The sequence below is a fragment of the Silene latifolia genome, chromosome 7 (genome assembly GCF_048544455.1).
Source record: "Silene latifolia isolate original U9 population chromosome 7, ASM4854445v1, whole genome shotgun sequence".
Classification (NCBI taxonomy): Eukaryota; Viridiplantae; Streptophyta; class Magnoliopsida; order Caryophyllales; family Caryophyllaceae; genus Silene; species Silene latifolia.
In genome coordinates, this window is record NC_133532.1 from 80565387 (window position 1) to 80586919 (window position 21533).

The window sequence follows — 21533 nt, forward strand, 5'->3', positions numbered from 1 at the left end:
GGCTACTATTTCTTTCAAGCTTTCCAACTCAGCGATTTGCTGGAGAGCTGTGTTTAATTGTTCTTCAATGGTAGGTTGGGCCATTTTTGTAGGATTTTTAAGTTTTTGTAAGATGAGAAAAAATGATTTAAAGAGCTAGATGCCCTACGGTGGGCGCCAATTGTTTTGTGTGAATTTTGCGCATGGCGAAATCAGGTCAGAGTAGATTTGGGTAGGGTTAACTAGCTCTAAATGCCCTAATAGTCTGGTCGTCAGGGACAAAATATAAATTGTAAATGCAATAAAAAATAACAACAATAAGACAAAGAATTTTGTACGTGGAAAACCCTTAAATGGGAAAAAACCACGGGCACCAAGCCAGGAGAGGATTTCACTATTGTATTATGTATTAAGCACAATTGGACGTAATTATCTTTGAATGAAATGAGAATGTTGTATATTGCCTTGTCTTGTGATGATCCTTCAAATGATTTCCAAATATCCCTTATATAAGCTCTTGCTGAACGGCTGTGTGATGGCGGCATTAATGTGGATTATTCTCCTTAATAATCCGCAATAATTGCCAATATTACGCCCTTAATTACTGCATTTACTGTGAGATCTTCCTATTCAATGTTGCGCATACATTCCTCTTGTAATATGTCTTCCTGGTCTGATATCGTCCTGATATTTTGACCGTTCTTCTCTCCATGGCATGGCGCCTATCTTCATGTGTCCTGATACCCTGACACCCTGACAGCCTGATGGTCAGGTTAAGGTGAGATACTGATTAGGGACGTCTACGGATTTCCAGGCCTAACATCTACCAAGTACACGCCCCAATAATTCATCAACCATCAGAGCTATTTCATTTAATTGATGTATCCTGGCCATTCATGAAGTGGGGCATGGACATAGTAGGGAATCTACCAATAGCGCCAAGCCATAAAGTATTTATGTTAGCCATGACTGACTATTTCTCTAAATGGATTGAAGCTGACTCTTTCAGGCAGGTTACTGACAAGGAAGTAATTTCCTTTATCAGGAAGAATATCATTTGTAGATATGGAATCTCTTTAGAGATAATATGTGACAATGGCACACAGTTCGTTGGAAAAAGAACCAAGGCTTTCTGTACTGAGTGGAATATCAACCAGTTAACTTCAACACCTAGCTACCCAAAAGCAAATGGTCAGGCTGAATCAAGCAATAAGGTAGTTATTACTTGCCTGAAAAAGAAGCTAAAAAACAGACAAGGAAGATGGGCAGAAGAGCTTCCACTAGAACTCTAGGCAGACAGGACAACTCTAAAGACATCAACATGTCAGACACCTTATTCCCTAGTGTATGATTGTGAAGCAGTCATCCCTCCAGAAGTACATGTGCCAACCTCAAGATACAGCCTGAACAATATCGAGGCAAATGCTGACTTAATGCAAGACAGTTTAGTCCTGACAGAAGAATTGGGAGATTCTGCCAAATTCAGGATAGCATCATATCAACAAACAGTAACTAAAAGCTATAACATGAATGTCAAAATCATAGTTTTCAGGGAAGGGAACCTTGTCCTACGAAAAGTATTCCCAAACAAAAAAGAAAAATCAGCAGACAAGTTATCCCCTGTATGGGAAGGTCCATACTTAATCGATTCAATCGTCGGACAGGGAGCATACAGGCTACAAACCATAGAGGGAGAAGTGATCCCAAGGTCTTGGAATGTAACTCATTTGGAACTATTTCATATATAATTCTCGGAATAAAACAGTTATACCCTGTCCTGATAAGGTAAAACTCGAATTCAACTTATAATTGTTTGATATATCTATCCCTGCTCATTTTGCCTGACAAAATTGCCTGCCTTATATAATCAACGTGCAAATTATATGTGTACTTTGTTTGAAAAACTTATGTCTTCCACCGCTTACGTGTACTTTAATATAATACTTGAATCCTGAAAAATTATACATGAATTGTTGTTATATGAATAAGTCTTCAGGATAGGGGGCTACCCTTTATATCTTATAGCTTTACTTTTTAAGTATCTTTTAAATTTTTGTTGCACCCTGGCGTGCCCAAACGAAGGTTGGTAACCCACACCAGATACGGTAAATACGGGACCAATCAGGCATGAAATAATTGCATGACCCAGTTATTTACTGCATACCTCTACAACAGCTGGACTCAGCACTGTGACGTGTAAGAAGGTAAGAGATTCTGAAAACCGTCCAAATGTCCTCCCGATAGGCCGACTACCAAGCCCTCCAGCCAGGCAGGGGACACAAGGCCCTCCAGTCAGGCCGGATCCCACACACTTCAATCATAACAGAAAAACTGCATCTGATTAAAGATTAAACATCGAATTAAAACATAACAGGTTGAAGAATTATGACAGGTTAACAGGCTGAAAAACATTTTTTTAACAGGTTGAAGAAGAATTTATCAGGTTAACAGGTTAAGAAGCAACAACATCAGAAAAATGACAATCCAGAAGATAAAAAAGCTAGCTAGAAGGGCAAACTTGCTATCATTAACAAGCCCACACCCCTTGGGGCAAAGGCAGCAAAATGTTTAGCTTGTCAGGGATATCTTCCCAGACAAGAGGAACCAAAATACCAAATTGTTTATCTAGGGACATCCCCCCTGGATGGGTAAAACCAAAATATCAAAATATCATAAAAACTACTGCTTCTCCAAAGAAGCAGCATCAGCAACATCACCCTTGGCCTCCTTGGCAACCTCAACATCCTGCTCCTGTGGAGAATCCACTTCCTCCTCTTCACCAAGGTTGTGCAGGTCAGGATACCTCTTAGCAGCAAGAGCCATCTCAGCCTCAGGGTTCCACTTGGCTCTGGCCTCCACAGGTTCAGACATGGCAGCTACCTTCCCATTGACAAAGAAATAGAAAGTAGCATTATCAAGATTGCCTTCCAAATCATCCTTCTCCATGTTAAGCTCCTCATTCCTCTCCAAGGCCTCTTGCAACAGCTGTTTAGCAGACCCAGCCTCTAGCTTGGCATCATCACGCTCAATCTACGCCCTCTTCAAATCAGCCCTGGTAGCAACCAAATCAGCTTGAGCAAAGGAAAACTCAGACTTCAGCTTATCGAAATCAGAACCAAGTTAGTTGACCCTGGCCACTAGTGAAGTAGACAGATAAGCATTAAGAAGACATGTCATCGCAGCCTGGACACGTAAATAAACCAAGTATCAACAATACAATCAAGAGAGTGTCAAAAGGAAAAGAAATCAGGCCAAGAGAAGAATCAAGGTACCTCTCCCAAAGATGTAAGGGCGTCTGTCACAAGATTGACAACATGGTCCACCATGGCAACTGCCTTGGTGGAAGATTCAACAGGGTCCATTGACAGGGTTGAAGGAGAGATAGAGGTAGCAAATTCTTGAATCTTTTCCCTGACATCATCCAGATTATCCACCCTGGCCTTGACCTCCCTGATAGGAGGAGGAATGCCAGCCTCATCTTGCTTCCTCTTCTGAGCTACTGATGATGTCTCAGCAGTTGCAGTAAGTACAACAGGAGTAACTAGGACAGCTGGGACATCAGTCAGGTCAATTAGCCTGTCACCCTCAGTACCAAGACCACCACTGCCCCGAGAACCTTCTTCTTTGACCTGAGCAAGCCTGGCATTCATATTAGTCGTGCCAAATCTACCTGCCTAGTGCACAACCTGGTGGCTGCAATATGAGATACTATATCAGCAATGAGGATAATGTTGCTCCAAACAAACTTCCCTAGAAAAAATAAAGAAGAGCAAACGAGAAGAAATCTTACCTCCAGAAATAGAAACCTTAGCAGGCTTGGCAGACTTGAGAGCCCTAGGGACGCTTTCAATTTTTAAGCAACGAGGAAAATGAACAGCCCCGCTACAATATGGCCACGACCTCTCAATAGAAGAAAGAGCCAAAAAAGCAGTTACCCTCTCAGAAGGATAATCAACATTACATACCAAGTCATCCACTACAAGACAAGGTACACCCTGTTAAATATTTCCTGCTTTCCTTTTTTTGAACTAACAGAATATGTGCAGATAGACAAAGTTACAGGGTACTTACCAGCAACACAAGCATCATAATTGAGGTACGCCAGGTCAGGCCCAACTGAGTTGGTCCTGATAAACTTGTAGCCAACAGCCCAATTCTTATCAGCACCACTATCCAGATTGCTGAAAAGAGGAGTGGTCGAAGGCCTAGCCTAGAAATTAACCCTACCAGGGCTATGGGTCTTCAAAAGATAGCAGTGTTTCAGGTCACCCAGGGAGAAAGAAGATTATGCTTCTTGCACAGAAACTCAATTGAGTGGACCACTTTCCAAACCAAAGGCATAATCTGGTAGGGAGGAACACCAATCTCCTTGATCACCTCCACCATCAAAGAGGAGAAAGGCCACTTGCAACCAACCTTAAAATCCAAATCATGAATAAAGAACAAGACAAGACAAGCCCAGTCTGCCCTGATCGGTGAATCTTCAGGGAAGACTAAGATGCTCGCTGAGTGCTTTTGTTGGCTTGAATTCTAAATCGCCATAAAAGATACACATTATATCAATAGCAGGAGTACCAGATGGGATTTCAGAAGACTCAGGTTTATTTTCAGAATTTTGTTCAGGGTTTGAAACATCAGGAGTACCAGAAGCAAGAGCCCCCCTAGTTGATTTTCTTTTTACAACCATTATTTTATTTTCGGGTAATTTTTGGGAAGATGGACGAAGGATGAAGATGAAGATGAAGAATGAAGAAGAGATTAAGGGAATTTCATAGAGAATAATCGGGTTTTTAGTGAAAAATGAAGCGAGAGTAAAAAAGGTATTTATAATGCGGTGAATACCTAGGGTTACCGCAAGTTGCACGCAGTTATTAAAGCAATTGCAGTAAATAACACTTGGTGCATTTAAAATCAACTAGCCGTTTTTCTACAATGATTACACTCAACCGTCTAAACCAAGTTGCTTAAATAATGTTTATCTTCTCATTACTGACTAACTCATCGATAATGAGAAGATAAGGGCAATTGTTAGGCCTGATATTCCCACACTATATTCAAGATACAATCCTAACCTGGCCATACATTCAGGACAGAAACTTCTGGATGGCTCGAGCTTGGCAACAGGCAGGAGAGAACAACGATGAATCAAGCATATATTATTTGACCAAGTCAAGCACAATTATGGAGAATAATTACAGATTATTAGACTAATTATTGAGCAATTAAGTAGAAGATTCTATCATAATGACCATGCATTTATCCGGGTAATTATAGAGCATTGAAGGTGCAATTAATGGCGTCATTAAGAGGAAATAAAATGCCTTAATTGTAGAGATGATCCGGTATATGAAGATCACTATATAAAGAAGAGTCAAGATCATTCCAAGACACATTCGAGAAGATTACAAGCTATACTTTTACAATACTTGGAGCAAAATACATTATTGAGCTAGTTATACAATTGTTCTCCATAAATGATAGTGAAACCTCTCATGACTTGGTGCCCGTGGTTTTTCCCCATTTAAGGGTTTTCCACGTACAAAATTTGTTGTCTCATCTGGCTTCTTTATTTCCTATTCTTTACGTATTATTAAGCTGCCCTGCAGCAATATACAAGATAACCGAGCTAGTTAACCCTGCAAACACTCTACCCTGACCTAATTCAACTTTGCGCAGAATCTACCTAAAACAACATCTATAGATACAACACACATTACTTCAAACACACAACGGTTCCCAAGACACCCCCATGTTGACTGGCTCGAAATTGTAAGGGTCTCAACGCGATTTCGGGATGTCTCCCAAGTCTTTGCGGTAGCTCCAAACAAATCCTACCCGAGTTTATTTTAATTAGACTCCCTATGTTCATTTGGTTCATGTGTTTTAGGTTAAAAAATCGTCACTCTGATACCACTTTGTAACACCCCCACATAGCAAGGTGCCTTATCAAGGACCACCCTAGCATGAGAAACTGTTACCATCTCGATTGCCCGAGGTTAGTATATCAAAAGTATCCATTCCAAAACATTTATTAAAGTATAAAGTTTAAACGATTACATTGTCTCAAAACAAAACCAAAAGAAAGTGTATATGAAATCTCAATACAACTGAAACCAAAGCAACTACTCGTAACAGCGGAAGCTAGACTCGAAGTGATGACATCCCATCTCATCTCCGTAGCTAAAGACAACCATCACCTATCACAATCTGCTCACCATTCCCGAATGGATCACCACAGTTTTACAAAACAACAACGGGGTCAGTTCACTGTATAATTGAGATAAGCAAATTAAAATAAAAGCAATGGCAACAATTCCACAATCATTCTCCGTTCCCAATCATGTATCATAACTGACTACACACTTAAGTGTGTAGTCCTGCCAGATTACTGCCGCGATAGATAATCCACACCGCCAGTGGGGGACCGCAGCCTTGCCCACCTAAGCCCCGCTCATCGCAACGAGCAACAACCCATGTTCCTTAATGTGTACATCCCTTATTGTGGCGGGTTCCACAAGGGGAAAATAAAGGGCGTGAAGCCACTCCCGCAAGTCACTCCACCCAGCCGAGGACGCACCTCACCATCATAATCAATCCACCACAACTCCAACAATTAAGAATACAAATCAACAACAATACTTATCATGCCAATTAAATCATAATCATCACATCTTAACATAATTATGCAATCAACTGAGTAGGGAAAGTGGGAAACCCTACCTTAGCATAGATCCAATTACGAGTCAACAAGCAGAAGTTATAATTGCTCTCCTACAAATTCTCCACCTAACAACAATCATAACAATCCAATCACAAAATGCAATCATTCCTTTTTCCCCAGATTCAAATACTAGGGTAAAACCCTAAAATGCAAAACTAACAAAAGGTATGAGACTAGTGACTTACCGATGCCTCTATAGAGAGATGAACAAAGACTCACGAACAATCCAAGGTCCTGGGAGAGATTAGAGATGATTAGAGTACGTAGAAATGTTTTAGGTTTTGGTAAAAGTGAATAGTGAAACTGTTAAACGTAATTTATAACTCTATTCATCCTTAACCAAACCGCGGAATTAATACTTGTCAGACCGGATATTCGGTCGAGTATTAAGAATACTCGGCCGAGTACCCCATACTCGGCTGAGTATTGTTCCTGGACAGTAGCCTGACCAGGAAACACACGACGCATTACTCGGCCGAATTAGCCCTATTCGGCCGAGTAACAAAACTCTAGAAAAACGTGGTATTACAGGAAATACACATAGAACGACAAAACCCAAGAGCGTAAGCAAAGGAAAGACCCAATCTTTCGATGTGAGACTAACCCCTAAGTTAAGATCGATTAAGTCCTCACTTAACTAACCAAACCATAATTTTAATATGTATTTCCTATATACTAATCAAGTTCTCACCCAACAACTAGAAAAGATAGTTCAAATACCTAAATTCTCATTCGAGCATTCTCACAAATACTTTATGTGCATGATAAAATCAATAAGCATAAACTCAAGGATTTCAATCTCCCTATGTCATAAACCACTCTTACACCTCTATATAAAATCCCCCTCCATCCTAGTAAGGCACTACTCACACATGTTGACAACAAACAACATAAAAGATTGAAGCTTTGACATATAACAGGTAAAGAAAAGCATGTTGTAAAGATAAACTAATTAATGAAACTTGAATATGTAAACAATTGAATGATAAACAAACTAGAAGAGGAATTATACCAATTAAGAGACAAAGTTGCAATCTTGGATTAAATAGAAGAAGACTCTTCACCAATCTTCAAATTACAACCCAATACCAAATGTAAACAATTGAGATTAACTAATTCTAAACTAAATTATTAAGTAATAAATGTTTTATTAAGGAAAGATTAAGGCTTGCTTAAGAGTGTTTGCATAAATTAGGGAAATAATTTTAGATCTAGGGTTGTGTTTACAAATGACTAAGGGGAGGGGTATTTATAGTTTACACGGAAATTAAGTTGAAATTTGCAAAGGAAGTCAAAATAACGGAAGGTGTGTCCCAGGCGGTCGACTGGCTGCCGGCAGGCTGCCCGGCTGGGAGTCTTCTGACAATTGGCAATTCATATCAAGTCATCAGGTGTGCACGGCCGGTGGGCCGGCCGCCGGTGGAGTGCCAGCTGGGAGCACGCTGTAACTCCGTCTTCATTTCTTCCTTTTCTTCCTTCTTCAGCTATCCCCCAGCTGATGGACTGGCTGTCGGCAGGCTGCCCGGCTGGGAGTTCCCTATAATCTACCTTTATTTTTTTCCTTGGCCAAGTGTGGAGGAGTCCCAGCCGGCTGACCGGCTGGGAAACTCTTCTCAGCATTTGTTCTTCTCTTCTCCATGCTAACTTATAAACCATCTTTCTTTCTCGTATTCCTCCGTTTTTCCCCAACTTCTGCAAGACAAACACAATTACATAGACTAGGGAATCGGGATGCAAAATGCAAGGAAAGACATGCAAAACCGTGTCAAACGGAGTCCAAATGCATGAGAATAAAGAGGGGAAATGGATAAATTGATCATATATCAAATAGAAAAATCCTGGTGAGAGTCACTGGATAGCTGTTAAGAATATTCTTAAGTACTTAAGAAGTAATAAATATTCATTCTTAGTGTTTGGGGGAAATTCTGAGTTACGTGTAAAAGGAACACGGATGCTAGTTTCCAAATAAATAGGAATGATATCAAATCCCAAGCTGGTTTTATCTTTTTGATGAACGGAGAAGCTGTTTGCTGGAGAAGCTTTGAAGAGTCAGTCACCGCTAAATCTACAACGGAAGCTGAGTACATTGCGGCATCGGAAGCTGCAAAAGAAGCTGTATGGATTCGGCAATTTTTGGAGGGACTAAGGGTAGTTTCATCTGCTGAGGAACCTATCACTATTTATTGTCATAACAGTGGGGCAATTTTTCAAGTAAAAGAGCCCAAGTCTAGTAACAAGTCTAGACATGTACCTATGAAATATCATATAATTAGAGATTTTATGAAAGGAAGGAAATAACAGTTTGTAAGGTTGGGACAGATGATAATATGGCTTATCCTTTAACCAAGTCATGTAGTTTGTATGGGATTGAGATGAATGCCAGAATTGTTGTAAATTATGCGGTATGTAATAATTAAAATATTATATTTATTATTGCATATATGATAATTGCATTTATCGTTTGAGTTTTTAGTAAATAAACTCTTCTGTTTAGTTTTATCTGAATTTACATACTTTGTTTTATCCAAATAGGTTGTAGTGACAACGTCGAACCCTATTAAAGTGAACTGGATTAACATTGTATTTTGTCCATAGTTACTTAATGAGGTGACATCTCGGAGTGATTAGATTGTAAGGCGATTAATGACGAGTTCGACTGTCATATAGCCATAGAGATGGCTGGTCGATTACATAGGCAGATTGTGAGACGATTTGTTGGCCAGTGACCATTTATACAGTCCATTTTTTGCCTGGTCGTGGCAAGGATTTCTAATCATTCCTTCGAGTCACTTCTTTATACTTGCGACTATTTGTCTAAGTTGGTACAGTTTTTCGGTGGCTTAGGTTTTTGCTCTAGGTCGCGCCGTAAAAGGAGGCCAATGGGCATCTACTAGGTCATTGTAATTTGTATCAAACGAAGAAAATAGGTCAATAGGATTGTCCACACATGTCATTTTTATCTCAAGGTCACTCAAGGAGAGGTGACTGAAAATGCGTGGCCACGCTCGGATGAGATCTATAGTAGATTATCCGGTCAGACAGTCATTCTCCTGATCGAGGAAACCATTTTATGATATGATCACGTGCAAGAACGACCTGAAAGACACCTTGCATTGAGTGGGAGATATTATTGGACAAGATAATTAGTAACGCACACTTGTGTCGGACAAGTGGCAGTTTGTTGGAGCGAGTGCCCTCCACAATATTGCGTCTACATCTTAAATCTTGTAAAAAGAAAATCTGGGATTTATTTTATATATTTGTCAGTTGATCAACGTTCATCGGCAACGCTTTGGCTGACTAGAGTTTGACGTTACTGTCGTGTGACGGCGGTGATCAACTGATCGCTTTAGGTCACACCTATAGGATGACGCCCAAATGGAAAATCTAATTATTTGTATGAGATACAATTTAATTAAGTCCTTGTATTAAGTGACTTTTAATTAGTCAAGTGAATGTATTATTTGATGACGAGTTATAAACTATGGGCCAAAGAAATTTATTATTTAATTATATGATGATTAATTAGTTAGAGGTTTAGTAGTTAATAGTTAATTAACTAAATTACTACGGTATGTGTGTATATTGTGATGCGGAGGTAGTTAGCTATTTAAATTTACAAGAGGTTGTAAAATTAGCTAATGGGGTTTTATTAGACACATTTTGTAATACTACGGTTTTATGAGTCTTTGGGTACTCTATCGAGTGAGGCTTATGATAAGTGCATATTTTATACATTTTAACCCCTTATATTAGTTTGATTTTACATATCATTTAGCACTTATCAAAGTGTTTCTAAGCTAATATTGTGTTTCTAGTGCAATGTGTGTTCAAGTGTGTTTTGTAGGAAAATGAGTTAAATGAGCTAAAGTACTATAAAATATGCTAACACTAGAAGCAAGGCTAAGTATGAGAGCAAGATTGGACTAAGTGTTGGAAGTGCATGGATTTTGCATGAAGAAAGTGTTGGATCAAAATGAAAATGCAAGCAAAGTCATTGTGCAAGTCAAAGCCCAAGAATTCAAGTCCAAAATGTGGTGGAAAATTTGGACGCTAAAGAAGAGCTTAGGATGTCAAAATACTTAAGATGCCCTCCTTAATGCTCTTAATCGCACTCATAAACAAGGCATTAAAGCACCAACTTTAGATACCTTGAGCATTAGACCAAGAATTGAAGAAAAAATTAAGAGTGTACTTAGGATGCCATTTTGGATTTCTCTACAAATTTCGCTCTCTTATTTCCTATATAAGGGGTGCTAATCACACCTCTTACACACCATTTTCATATACATCTTTTACATAGAAATTCTCTCTAAGTCTTAGGTTAGTTTAGTCTTTAGTTTAGTTTAGTTTAGATTAGAATTACTTTTAGTCTTATGTTACAAACATTCTACCTTAAGCATTTCAATATAATTCCCATTCAAGTTTATTTACAATTTACATTTCAAGTATTGTTCTTCCAAGTTTTCATCCCCACTTCCATTGCAAGGTAATTCTTATTCTATTTTCATTATGTTATTTATCATTTTATTTAGCATTAGTTTAATTTACATTTCCACCATGTTAGAGTAGTTGCATTTGTCTAAGGAGTAAGGGAAGCCATGCATGATTAAGTAAAATTGTAAATGTTAAAATGAGGGTAAGTTAAATTGATAAATTGTTTCTATCACATGTTTGCATCATCATATTTGCATCATCACGTTTAATCTATGTTTAAAGGCCTTATTCATTGATTAAGTTTGTTCATTCATTCTAAAAGTCGAGAGGCACGGAATTGAATTAGACTAAACATGTGTAGTAGGACGACCTAGTCATGGACGAGAGTTTCTCTAGGACCCGGTCTATGGTTGACACTAATATCGTAAGGTGGGTGTCTTTAAGCCAAAACATTTATCGTGAAATCAACTTCTTAACTTGACATGAGCATTTACATAATTAGCATGTGTGACCCGACCTCCCTAGACATTTTATTTATTATTGTTTTGTCACTCCAAACCAATCAATCAACTGTTAACCTACCAAGGTAAAATTCAATCCATAACAACTAATTAACAACTCCCGTCTCTCTGTGGTTCGACCCCTAAGTACTACATTCATTTGTTGTCTAGGGTATAAATATTATCTTTGCATAGGTGTGCGATACCCTATCAAATTTTGGCGCCGTTGCCGGTGACCACGGTTTTGTTTGTTATTTAGTTGTTGAGTTTTATCTTATCTTGTCCTAGGGAACATTTGTTCCTTAGGATTCATCTCACCATTTTCTTGTAGTTTTAGTGCCTATTTTTGTAGGTGATAAAGCTATTGGCCTCTCATAATGAGTTACGAATTCGTCCCAACACTTCAAGATGAGCCTTTTCTTGACTATCTTGACTGATTCTACTACTTTTGCGATAGTCTCCGTTGGAGTGTCCCCGACATTAATGCGATCACAATTGTCGATCATGATGATCACATGTTTAAATCTCATTTTTAAGAATATGTAAGGGATGATTCATTATATATAGTCAACTGATCAACATTAATCGGTAACGATTGGCTTGCTAGAGTTTGTCGTTACTGTCGTGGGACGATGGTGGTCAGTTGATCCCTTAAGGTCACACTTAAAGGATGATGCCCTAATCTGTAAAGTTGATTAATTGTATGACGATACAAGTTAATCAATTCCTTAAAATTGAACAATTCAATTTGTGAGAGAGAATAATTATCTTATTGTAATGGGATTAAATAAGATTTATTTTAGTAATAAAATGCTTTGTTACTAAAATTGTTTATTGTTTGAGAAACAATATAGATAAGAATGAATGGTTAATTATAATTACAAGATGTTGTGAATTATAATTATATGACCTATTTTATTTATGTGATCAAGTATCACTAGTCAAATTGTTGTATGTAATTTAATTAATTCATAAAATGATATTTATGTGATAAATATGCATTAAATTAATTAATAACATGTATCATACTACATGTGACATATTGTGTGCCAATTGACAAATTGACAAAATAAAATGGTAGTCCATATTATAAGTGGACCGAAATGTAAAGGGTTAGTGGATTGTGGCGATTTATTTTAATAAGGTAAAATAACACCATCATGACACTATTTACCTAGTCTTACATGCCTAAGGTTTAGATAAGAACAAAAGTAAAAAGGGAAGGACCAAATATTGGTCCTCCACCTCCCCAAAACCGTGCTCCCCTCTTACACTAGAGAATTTTGTACTCCACTAGTTCTCTTTATGCACATTCATTCATTTTCACATGCATAACTTTTCTCTCTCATATTTTTGTTCATCTTTCTCTAAAAACTTGAGAAATGATGATCCAAATTATTCAAATCACATTACTAATATTATTAATGTAATATATGAGTATTAATAATCAATTTTAAGGTAAACTATTAAACAAATATCTAGCACATATTATTTAGTAGAGATAAGGGATAATCTTGGGTGCAATTCAAGAGAAGTGACTTCTATACTTGAAGTCTTTGGAGGATCATCCTATTACTCATCATAGCTCAAGAACAAGTGAAGGTAGGAGACCTTACTTGTGCCCATAAACCGAAATATTCAATGTAAGGAACCGGTTTTCCTCTACACTTATTTATATGTTATGCATGCATAAGATCCTTAAGTTTTTATGACTAAAACTTTAAACTAAAATATGTGATATTTAAATATGATTTATAACAAGTGGTATCAGAGCATTATGGTTGTTGCATGCAAGATCGGGTTAGTTTTTCCGAGTTAATTTAATTAACATATAAAACTTGTTATTTAGGATTTATGAAGATAAATCATGAAATAAATTTTGCATGTTAAAAGTTTCTGGTCCTAAGTGATTTTTAGGACATTTTGGTTTATTTATGGATTTTTATTGTTCATTTTATATATTATTGGCGTTAAAATGTGATTTTTATGATAAAAATGTCATTTTTGGACGAAAAATAGCTAAACTTCGAATTTAAGTGGTTTTTGGATATGTTTTCACATCTTTTATCTTCTGATGGCCTGTAAAGGTTCATGATAAAATGAGTTGTTATGCTTGAAATATGGATTTTTCAAGTTAAAATCGTATTTAAATGGGAAAATAGGTTTATATGAGTTATATTTCGAATCTGGTCATGGAAATTTAGTATATTGTCACATGAAATTTTACAAGATGTGTGTAAATTATTTGGCTATAATGAAGTCTTTATGCATGATTTATGAATTTTTGATGAAAAATCACATAAATAGTGACTTTAATTATTAAAAATTACTAAAACATACTTCATGACTAAATAAAAACGTCACATGTTGTATTTTATCATATATTTCAGATCTAAAAGTGAAAAGTTAATAAAAATAATTTTACTCATATTTTTATGGTAATAATTGATAAATCGGATAAACCGCAACATTGTTTTTCTTGATAAATTTTCGAAATTTTTAACCTAAGTTTTGAACATTATGAGTGTCATGGTATTTTTCCAGAATGTTCATGAGTTTAAATTTCAAATTTTGAAATTATTTGAAATTTTTATGATTTAATTTGAAGTTTATGATATAATTTTGTATTTTTAGGTCCATTTATGAACAATATTAAGAAATAAAGGTTAATTATTATCAAAATGTTAGTAGAGACTAAGTTTTGAGTCCTAAGATGGTTAGGGTAATTAGCTTGTACATAAATATGAATTTATGTAATTATTGTGTTTTTAAAAGGTTAAATCATGCAAATCCGTAAAAACCGATTAATATACGATATTGGCTCTTTAAAGGCGATTTAGCATAAAATTGGGCATGTTCATGCATATTATAATGCTGCATTTTATTTATGATTGTCATATTTTAATTTTATGTAATTTTTGAATTATGTAATTTTACTTAGTATGGCCTTAGTTTTAATTGATATTACCCGAAATGTATGGGAATATCGATTCGGTTGTAATTTATTGTGATCTCGTATAACCGTTTTGTAATTTAATAGATTTATTTTTATTTTTAATTACAAATGTATAATAGGAAATTATGTAATTTATTATGTAATTTATTTATTCCGGAGTACTTTGAAGACGGTGTCATTCAAGAAGGCGATCCATTAAAGAAAGTGTTGCCTTGAAGTGCATGCCAAGACTGATATTCAAGGGACCAAAGGAGTTGGTTTCCGAATTTGTAATAGTTTATTAGATTTACTATTTTAGGAAGGCCATACTAGGATTTTATTTATGCTTTGCATTTTATTTATATGTTGCATGCATCGCTAAATCGCCATAACAAAAACATGCATTATCATTTTAAATCGAGTTTATTGACCGTGTCAATTACAATTATCGTAGTTCACCGCTTTAGTTCACTTAAAACGTGATAGATAATAAATTGACATGACCTCTCGCTAAAATAAACAATTGAGAGTTAGCCTTACCAAAAAGTAGAAACCATGAAAACCTATTTCGCGAGGGAGTGCACTCGGCCACCCCGGGGTACAAACCTTGTTACGTAGGGGATCTGGGTGATAAATGACTATCCACCGAATTCATGTTGATGAGCGATGAATCGGCTACCCCGTGCCCAAGTTAATGTGAATTGGGATCATGGACATATTTATTTGAAATTTGGATTGAGCTCAACGGAAGTATTCGTGACCGTAGTCGCATGTGTTCCGGGCTATAGATAAATATTAGAGTAATTTTATCGACCGAGAGTTCTAAAAGTAGAATCGATTAAAGAGTTAATCCACCGAGTTATATTGATGAGGGATGAATCGGCTACCCCGTGCCCATGTTAATATGAATTTGGATCTCGAATTCATTTATCATAGTTGGGTAGAGGTCACTATGTAAATGCTTTACTTGTTATTTACAAGTATTAATAAAACGATAAATGTTAAGTTTTCCACTATTCCGTTATCATATTGTTCTATTTCTTTACCATAATTCATATACGATATCATTTCGATTTTTCATTCAAATCTCCTTTAAAACATCGTAACTAAAGACAAATTTGATTTTTCTTCTAAAAACCTCGTATTATCCATTGTAAGGATCTCTTGTGAAGAGTATAGATAAGAGTTATTCGTGATCAAAAGGGTTTTTGATTCTTAACTAACATATCCACTTACAATAAATTGTTTCTCATATGCTTAATTGAGTTAAGTACCTTGAAACGTTAAATCATTTTGGTAACTAGATTTTTTGGAAATCAAAATTAACCAAAATACCGCAACCACTTCAATGAAAGTTTTAAGACTAAACGATTGAATTGAAGAGTAGTCTTCATAAGATTCAAACGTTGCTTCTCTAAGTAAAGATTCTTTGAAATGAGTGGGAGCATTCTCTTAAAACGTTAAGAAAAGGACGAGGTTCAAGAAGTAAAGATTAGAATGGAATTGACAAGACCAAGGTAAAAGTAAAGACTAAACCTATCAATTCCAATCGATATAGTTTCCTTTTGGAAGTGTTGGACACTAGAAAGAAAACTACCCCAAATTATTGAACAAAGAGCAAATCAGTTGTGGGACATCTAATGAGACTTTCTTCTATAATTATTTATTTGATTGACATAAATTTTGCTAGTACTACTTCGTCAATATTAGAAACCGGTGGTGGTTTTCATCATTGTATTTGATACATAGGATTATTAGAATATGACGACTAGCAACAATGATGTTGAGAGATAGAGTCATTGTGTACTCAATCTAGTTTTTGGGTTTAGAGTTGTACTTAATTGTGACTATTAAGTGCATAAACTCTAAATAAGAATATAAACTTGTTAAGATACAAAAGAGGTTTCACTTTTGTGACCCTATACACCATGATTTGATGTATGGCTAATCCCATTATCAAGGTGATTATATTCTAAACCAAACTAGAATGATATATCATGAAGATGATGCAAGACTCAAATTGGTAACCCAAGATTAAACCTTAGATTCTGGAATGATGAACGCAAAGAGTTATCAAGTACTCTTGAAACCATTAGATCTTATGGTATATGTGTATCTTGTATTCAAAGCAAGATATCTCGTGCCTTTTGGTTTAAAAGGAGATCGAGGTTGTAAATCATTTATCCAAAATAGGTTGATCATCTTCTTTTACCAACGATTTAAATTGACGCTAATGTGTTCGCTTAATAAGGTAAATAGAGAAATCTTTGAAGAAGTTCAAAGAGTTCAAAGAATCACAATCTAGTCGTGATGGGATTATCAAAGTGAAGACTTTGATATAAGCCAAATGAATAGTGATATAGTATCACAAGTTAATCTCTCTTAACACACATTATGGGATAATGTGTGGTTGGATAAGAAATCAAACGCTATTCGATATGGTTTGGACTTCAATCAAGTTACTTTGAGTTACTTGATCCTTTTGGGGATTTTATCATTTTGTCTAAATTATTTTTCCACTAAATCTAAAATGAATCATATGAGATATGAAATGGTAGGGTACCATGTTTGTAAGTTTTCAAAAGAAACAAATGCTCATTTTTCCTTACTATAATCACGAGTACAACGGGTTTGTGGCTCGTGAAGCTGTCTTTCTAGAATACAAATTTATTTCTAGAAGCTAGAGTGGGAGAAATTATTCAAAGAGCCACAAAGAATGTTATGTCGCAAGAAACTGGTCTTTCTTGGCTACATGAGACGTTTTGTGTAAGACGTTGTTTCTTCAAAACCTAGGAGGTTAAAGTCGTCACTCGTTGAAGATGATGAATTAGTGTTACTTTTAGAAAGTAAAGAGCTTGCAACTTACAAAGAAATTGTTTGATTCAAGTTGATTACTTCTGGAAAGTAATAAACATATGACTTACATGAGAGTGTTTAAGTCACAACTCAATACAAGGCTTAGAGCCATGAAAATCCAAAATAAATTCCGAGTGGATTGTTAGATATCAAAGCTTGATTGGTGGCAAAGGGGTTTGCACTAGTTGAAAAGCTTAAGTCTATTTGGATCTTCTTAGGGATTGTGTTTCATTATGATGATATACATATAGCCAAAATACTTAAGATGCCCTCCTTAATGCTCTTAATCGCGCTCATAAACAAGGCATTAAAGCACCAACTTTGGATACCTTGAGCATTAAACCAAGAATTGAAGAAAAATTTAAGAGTGTGCTTAGGATGCCATTTTGGATTTTTCTAGAAATTTCACTCTCTTATTTCCTATATAAGGGGTGCTAATCACACCTCTTACACACCATTTTCATATACATCTTTTACATAGAAATTCTATATAAGTCTTAGGTTAGTTTAGTGTTTAGTTTAGTTTAGTTTAGATTAGAATTACTTTTAGTCTTATGTTACAAACATTCTACCTTAAGCATTTCAATATAATTCCCATTCAAGTTTATTTACAATTTACATTTCAAGTATTGTTCTTCAAATTTTTCATTCCCACTTCCATTGCAAGGTAATTCTTAATCTATTTTCATTGTGTTATTTATCATTTCATTTAGCATTAGTTTAATTTACATTTCCACCATGTTAGAGTAGTTGCATTTGTCTAAGGAGTAAGGGAAGCCATGCATGATTAAGTAAAATTGTAAATGTTAAAATGAGGCTAAGTTAAATTGATAAATTGTTTCTATCACATGTTTGCATCGTCACGTTTAATCTATGTTTAAAGGCCTTATTCATTGATTAAGTTTGTTCATTCTTTCTAAAAGTTGAGAGGCACAAAATTGAATTAGACTAAACATGTGTAGTAGGACGACCTAGTCATGGACGAGAGTTTCTCTAGGACCCGGTCTATGGTTGACACTAATATCGTAAGGAGGGTGTCTTTAAGCCTAAACATTTATCGTGAAATCAACTTCCTAACTTGACATGAGCATTTACATAATTATCATGTGTGACCCGACCTCCCTAGACATTTTATTTATAATTGTTTTGTCACTCCAAACCAATCAATCAACCGTTAACCTACCAAGGTAAAATTCAATCCATAACAACTAATTAACAACTCCCGTCTCTCTGTGGTTCGACCCCTAAGTACTACATTCATTTGTTGCCTAGGGTATAAATATTATCTTTGCATAGGTGTGCGATAGCCTATCAACTTACTCTGTCTAGTACGTAGTTTTGACGCAAAACAGTAGTCTGCGTGTAGGGTACTCGATTGAATGAGTTGGGTACTCGATCGAGTAGGGGGCACTCGATCGAGTAAGTGCCTTACTCGATCGAGTAAGTGAGTTTACGGGCTGAGTTTTGACGAGTTTGTTAATGATACGAGATTAATATATAATGATACCGTCACTTTTCTTAAACCTTTTTAACTATTCTAAAAACCTAATTGAGAAGAAAGAAGTTACGTAAGTTCATCTCATCACATCATTAGCAAATCCCCAAGGCTACGTTCGTTGGATCATCTTGTTCTTTACGCCGTTGTGATCCTTGTGTCAAGGGTAAGCTTTTCATATAAATTTTATAATGTTTTGTTAAAGTTGGTTAAACCCTAATTGGGTGATTTGGGGTTATTATGATTATGTGGTTAAGTGTGAGTAAACTTCGAGGACGAAGTTCCTTTTATGGGTGGTAGAATGTAACATTCCGTTTGATGTTATGAGTGTTTTGATATCGCATTTTCTAGTGGATAATATGTTACGGAGCTAGCAGCGTCTGTGGATAGTAGTTGGTAGTGTTTGGAGTTGGTGTCGAGGGAAACTATGATGTAGTTGATACGATATCGTGAGCCGTGCTGTGGAGGTAGGCATAGTTGGAGGAGTTGGTGTTAAGAGTTCATGTTTTGTAGGTTGGAGTTTTGTTTTAAGTTCTTAGTTGCGTTGTTGTATTTTGATATAGTTAGTGTATGTTTTGAGTCGGGTTGAGTTTGGTTTGGTAAGTATGTTTTGGAGTTTTATGTTGAGTTTTGTTTTTGTTGTTGTGTCGAGAGGGTGTCAGTGTGTTTTTGTTTTGTTGTGGTTTCAAATTCGGGGACGAAGTTCTTTTTAAGGAGGGAAGACTGTAATACTACGGTTTATGAGTCTTTGGGTACTCTATCGAGTGAGGCTTACTCTGTCAAGTAAGTAGTTTTAACGCAAAACAGTAGTCTGCCTATAGGGTACTCGATCGACTGAGTTGGGTACTCGATCGAGTAGGGGGCACTTGATCGAGTAATTGCCTTACTCGATCGAGTAAGTGAGTTTACAGGCTGAGTTTTGGCGGGTTTTGTTAATGATGCGAGATTAATATATAATGATACCGTCACTTTTCTTAAACCTTTTTAATTATTCTAAAAACCTAATTGAAAAGAAAGGAGTTACGTAAGTTCATCTCATCGCATCATTAGCAAATCCCCAAGGCTACGTTCGTTGGATCATCTTGTTCTTTACGCCGTTGTGATCCTTGTGTCGAGGGTAAGCTTTTCATATAAATTTTATAATGTTTTGTTAAAGTTGGTTAAACCCTAATTGGGTGATTTGGGGGGTTTTATGATTATGTGGTTAAGGTAGTAATTGTATGCATGTATGTATAGGAGGAGGATTCGTTGAGGAGAGATTCTGAATTAGCCGCTTGATCGTCTGTGGTGTTTGCTTTCCAGGTAGGGTTTCACTACTCAGTATTAGTTACATGATTTGTGGTGATTGTGTTGTAGTTAGTGATTGTTGATTGATTCAGACGGTTATGATTTCATATTGTTGATTGATTCAGACGGTTGTTGATGTTGTATTCTGGTTACTGTTTAACTGTCTGTGTTCTTCGGGGCGCGTCCCTGGCTGAGTGCAGTCACTTGCGGGAGTGGCTTCACGCCCTTGATTCGCCCTCTGTGGAACCCGTCACAGAGGGGATGCTCAAATTAATGAACTTGGGTTTATCGCTCGACGGAGATGAGCGGGGATTTTGTGGGTACGGCTGCGGTCCCCCACTGGCAGCGTGGAGTACTTGTTGCGATGGGTACTCTGGCAGGACTACACACTTTAGTGTGTTGTCAGTTGTGTGGAGTTTGGAGATGGAGATTGGGGATTTGTGTGAACTGCTTGAGCTATTTGTGACGTTGTTTCTTTGTGGCATTTGTTTTTATGTAATCAGTACTGACCCCGTTTAAATGTTTTAAAAACTGTGGTGATCCATTCGGGGGTGGTGATGTAATACCCCCATACTCCAAGTGCCTTACCAGGACCACCCAGGTATAAAGATGTTACCATCTCGGTTCCCCGAGGAAATGATACAACATTTAAATTGTATAAGTTTAGTGAACAAGATACAATCTAAAACCAAATACCAAAATGTTGTTACATGTTCTCAAAACCAACTGTCTACTCAACTAAATAAAATGTCTAATAAACTACTCAGGCTACAGCGGAAGACTCTATCATCTGAAAGTGGCACATCCCAGCTATCCCATGTAACTCGACTCATACCTGCTCAACAACTGCTCAACATCCCCGAATGGATCACCACAGTTTTTAAAACAATAAACGGGGTCAGTACTAATCACACAATTTATATAATCCAACAGCACAACAATCAACACAGCTCAAACATCACAGATATACTCGGAACTCCATCACCAACTCCACAATACTGACTACACACTAAAGTGTGTAGCCCTGCTAGAGTGCCCATCGCAACAGGTCACTCCACGCCGCCAGTGGCGGACCGCGGCCGTTCCCACCTAATCCCCGCTCATCTCCGTTGAGCGATAAACCCAAATCCATTAATGTGCACATCCCTTCTGTGGCGGGTTCCACAGAAGGAGAATAATGGGCGTGAAGCCACTCCTGCAAGTGACTCCACTCAGCCAGGGATGCGCCCCGAAGAACACAGACAGATACAAACAATCACAACTACTGAACAACAATCAACATCAACAACCGTAACAATACTCGTATGATAACAATCAACAAAC

At 36.7% G+C, this 21533-nt stretch overlaps 1 protein-coding gene across 1 annotated transcript; it reads left to right on the top strand.

Moving 5' to 3' along the window:
- The first annotated feature begins 944 nt into the window (after positions 1-944).
- Positions 945-2435, top strand: LOC141590289 (uncharacterized). Its single transcript, XM_074410889.1, has 3 exons — positions 945-1193; positions 1308-1697; positions 2403-2435. Exons 1-3 carry the CDS (start codon positions 945-947, stop codon positions 2433-2435), a joined length of 672 nt encoding a protein of 223 aa, XP_074266990.1.
- The last annotated feature ends 19098 nt before the right edge of the window (positions 2436-21533 follow it).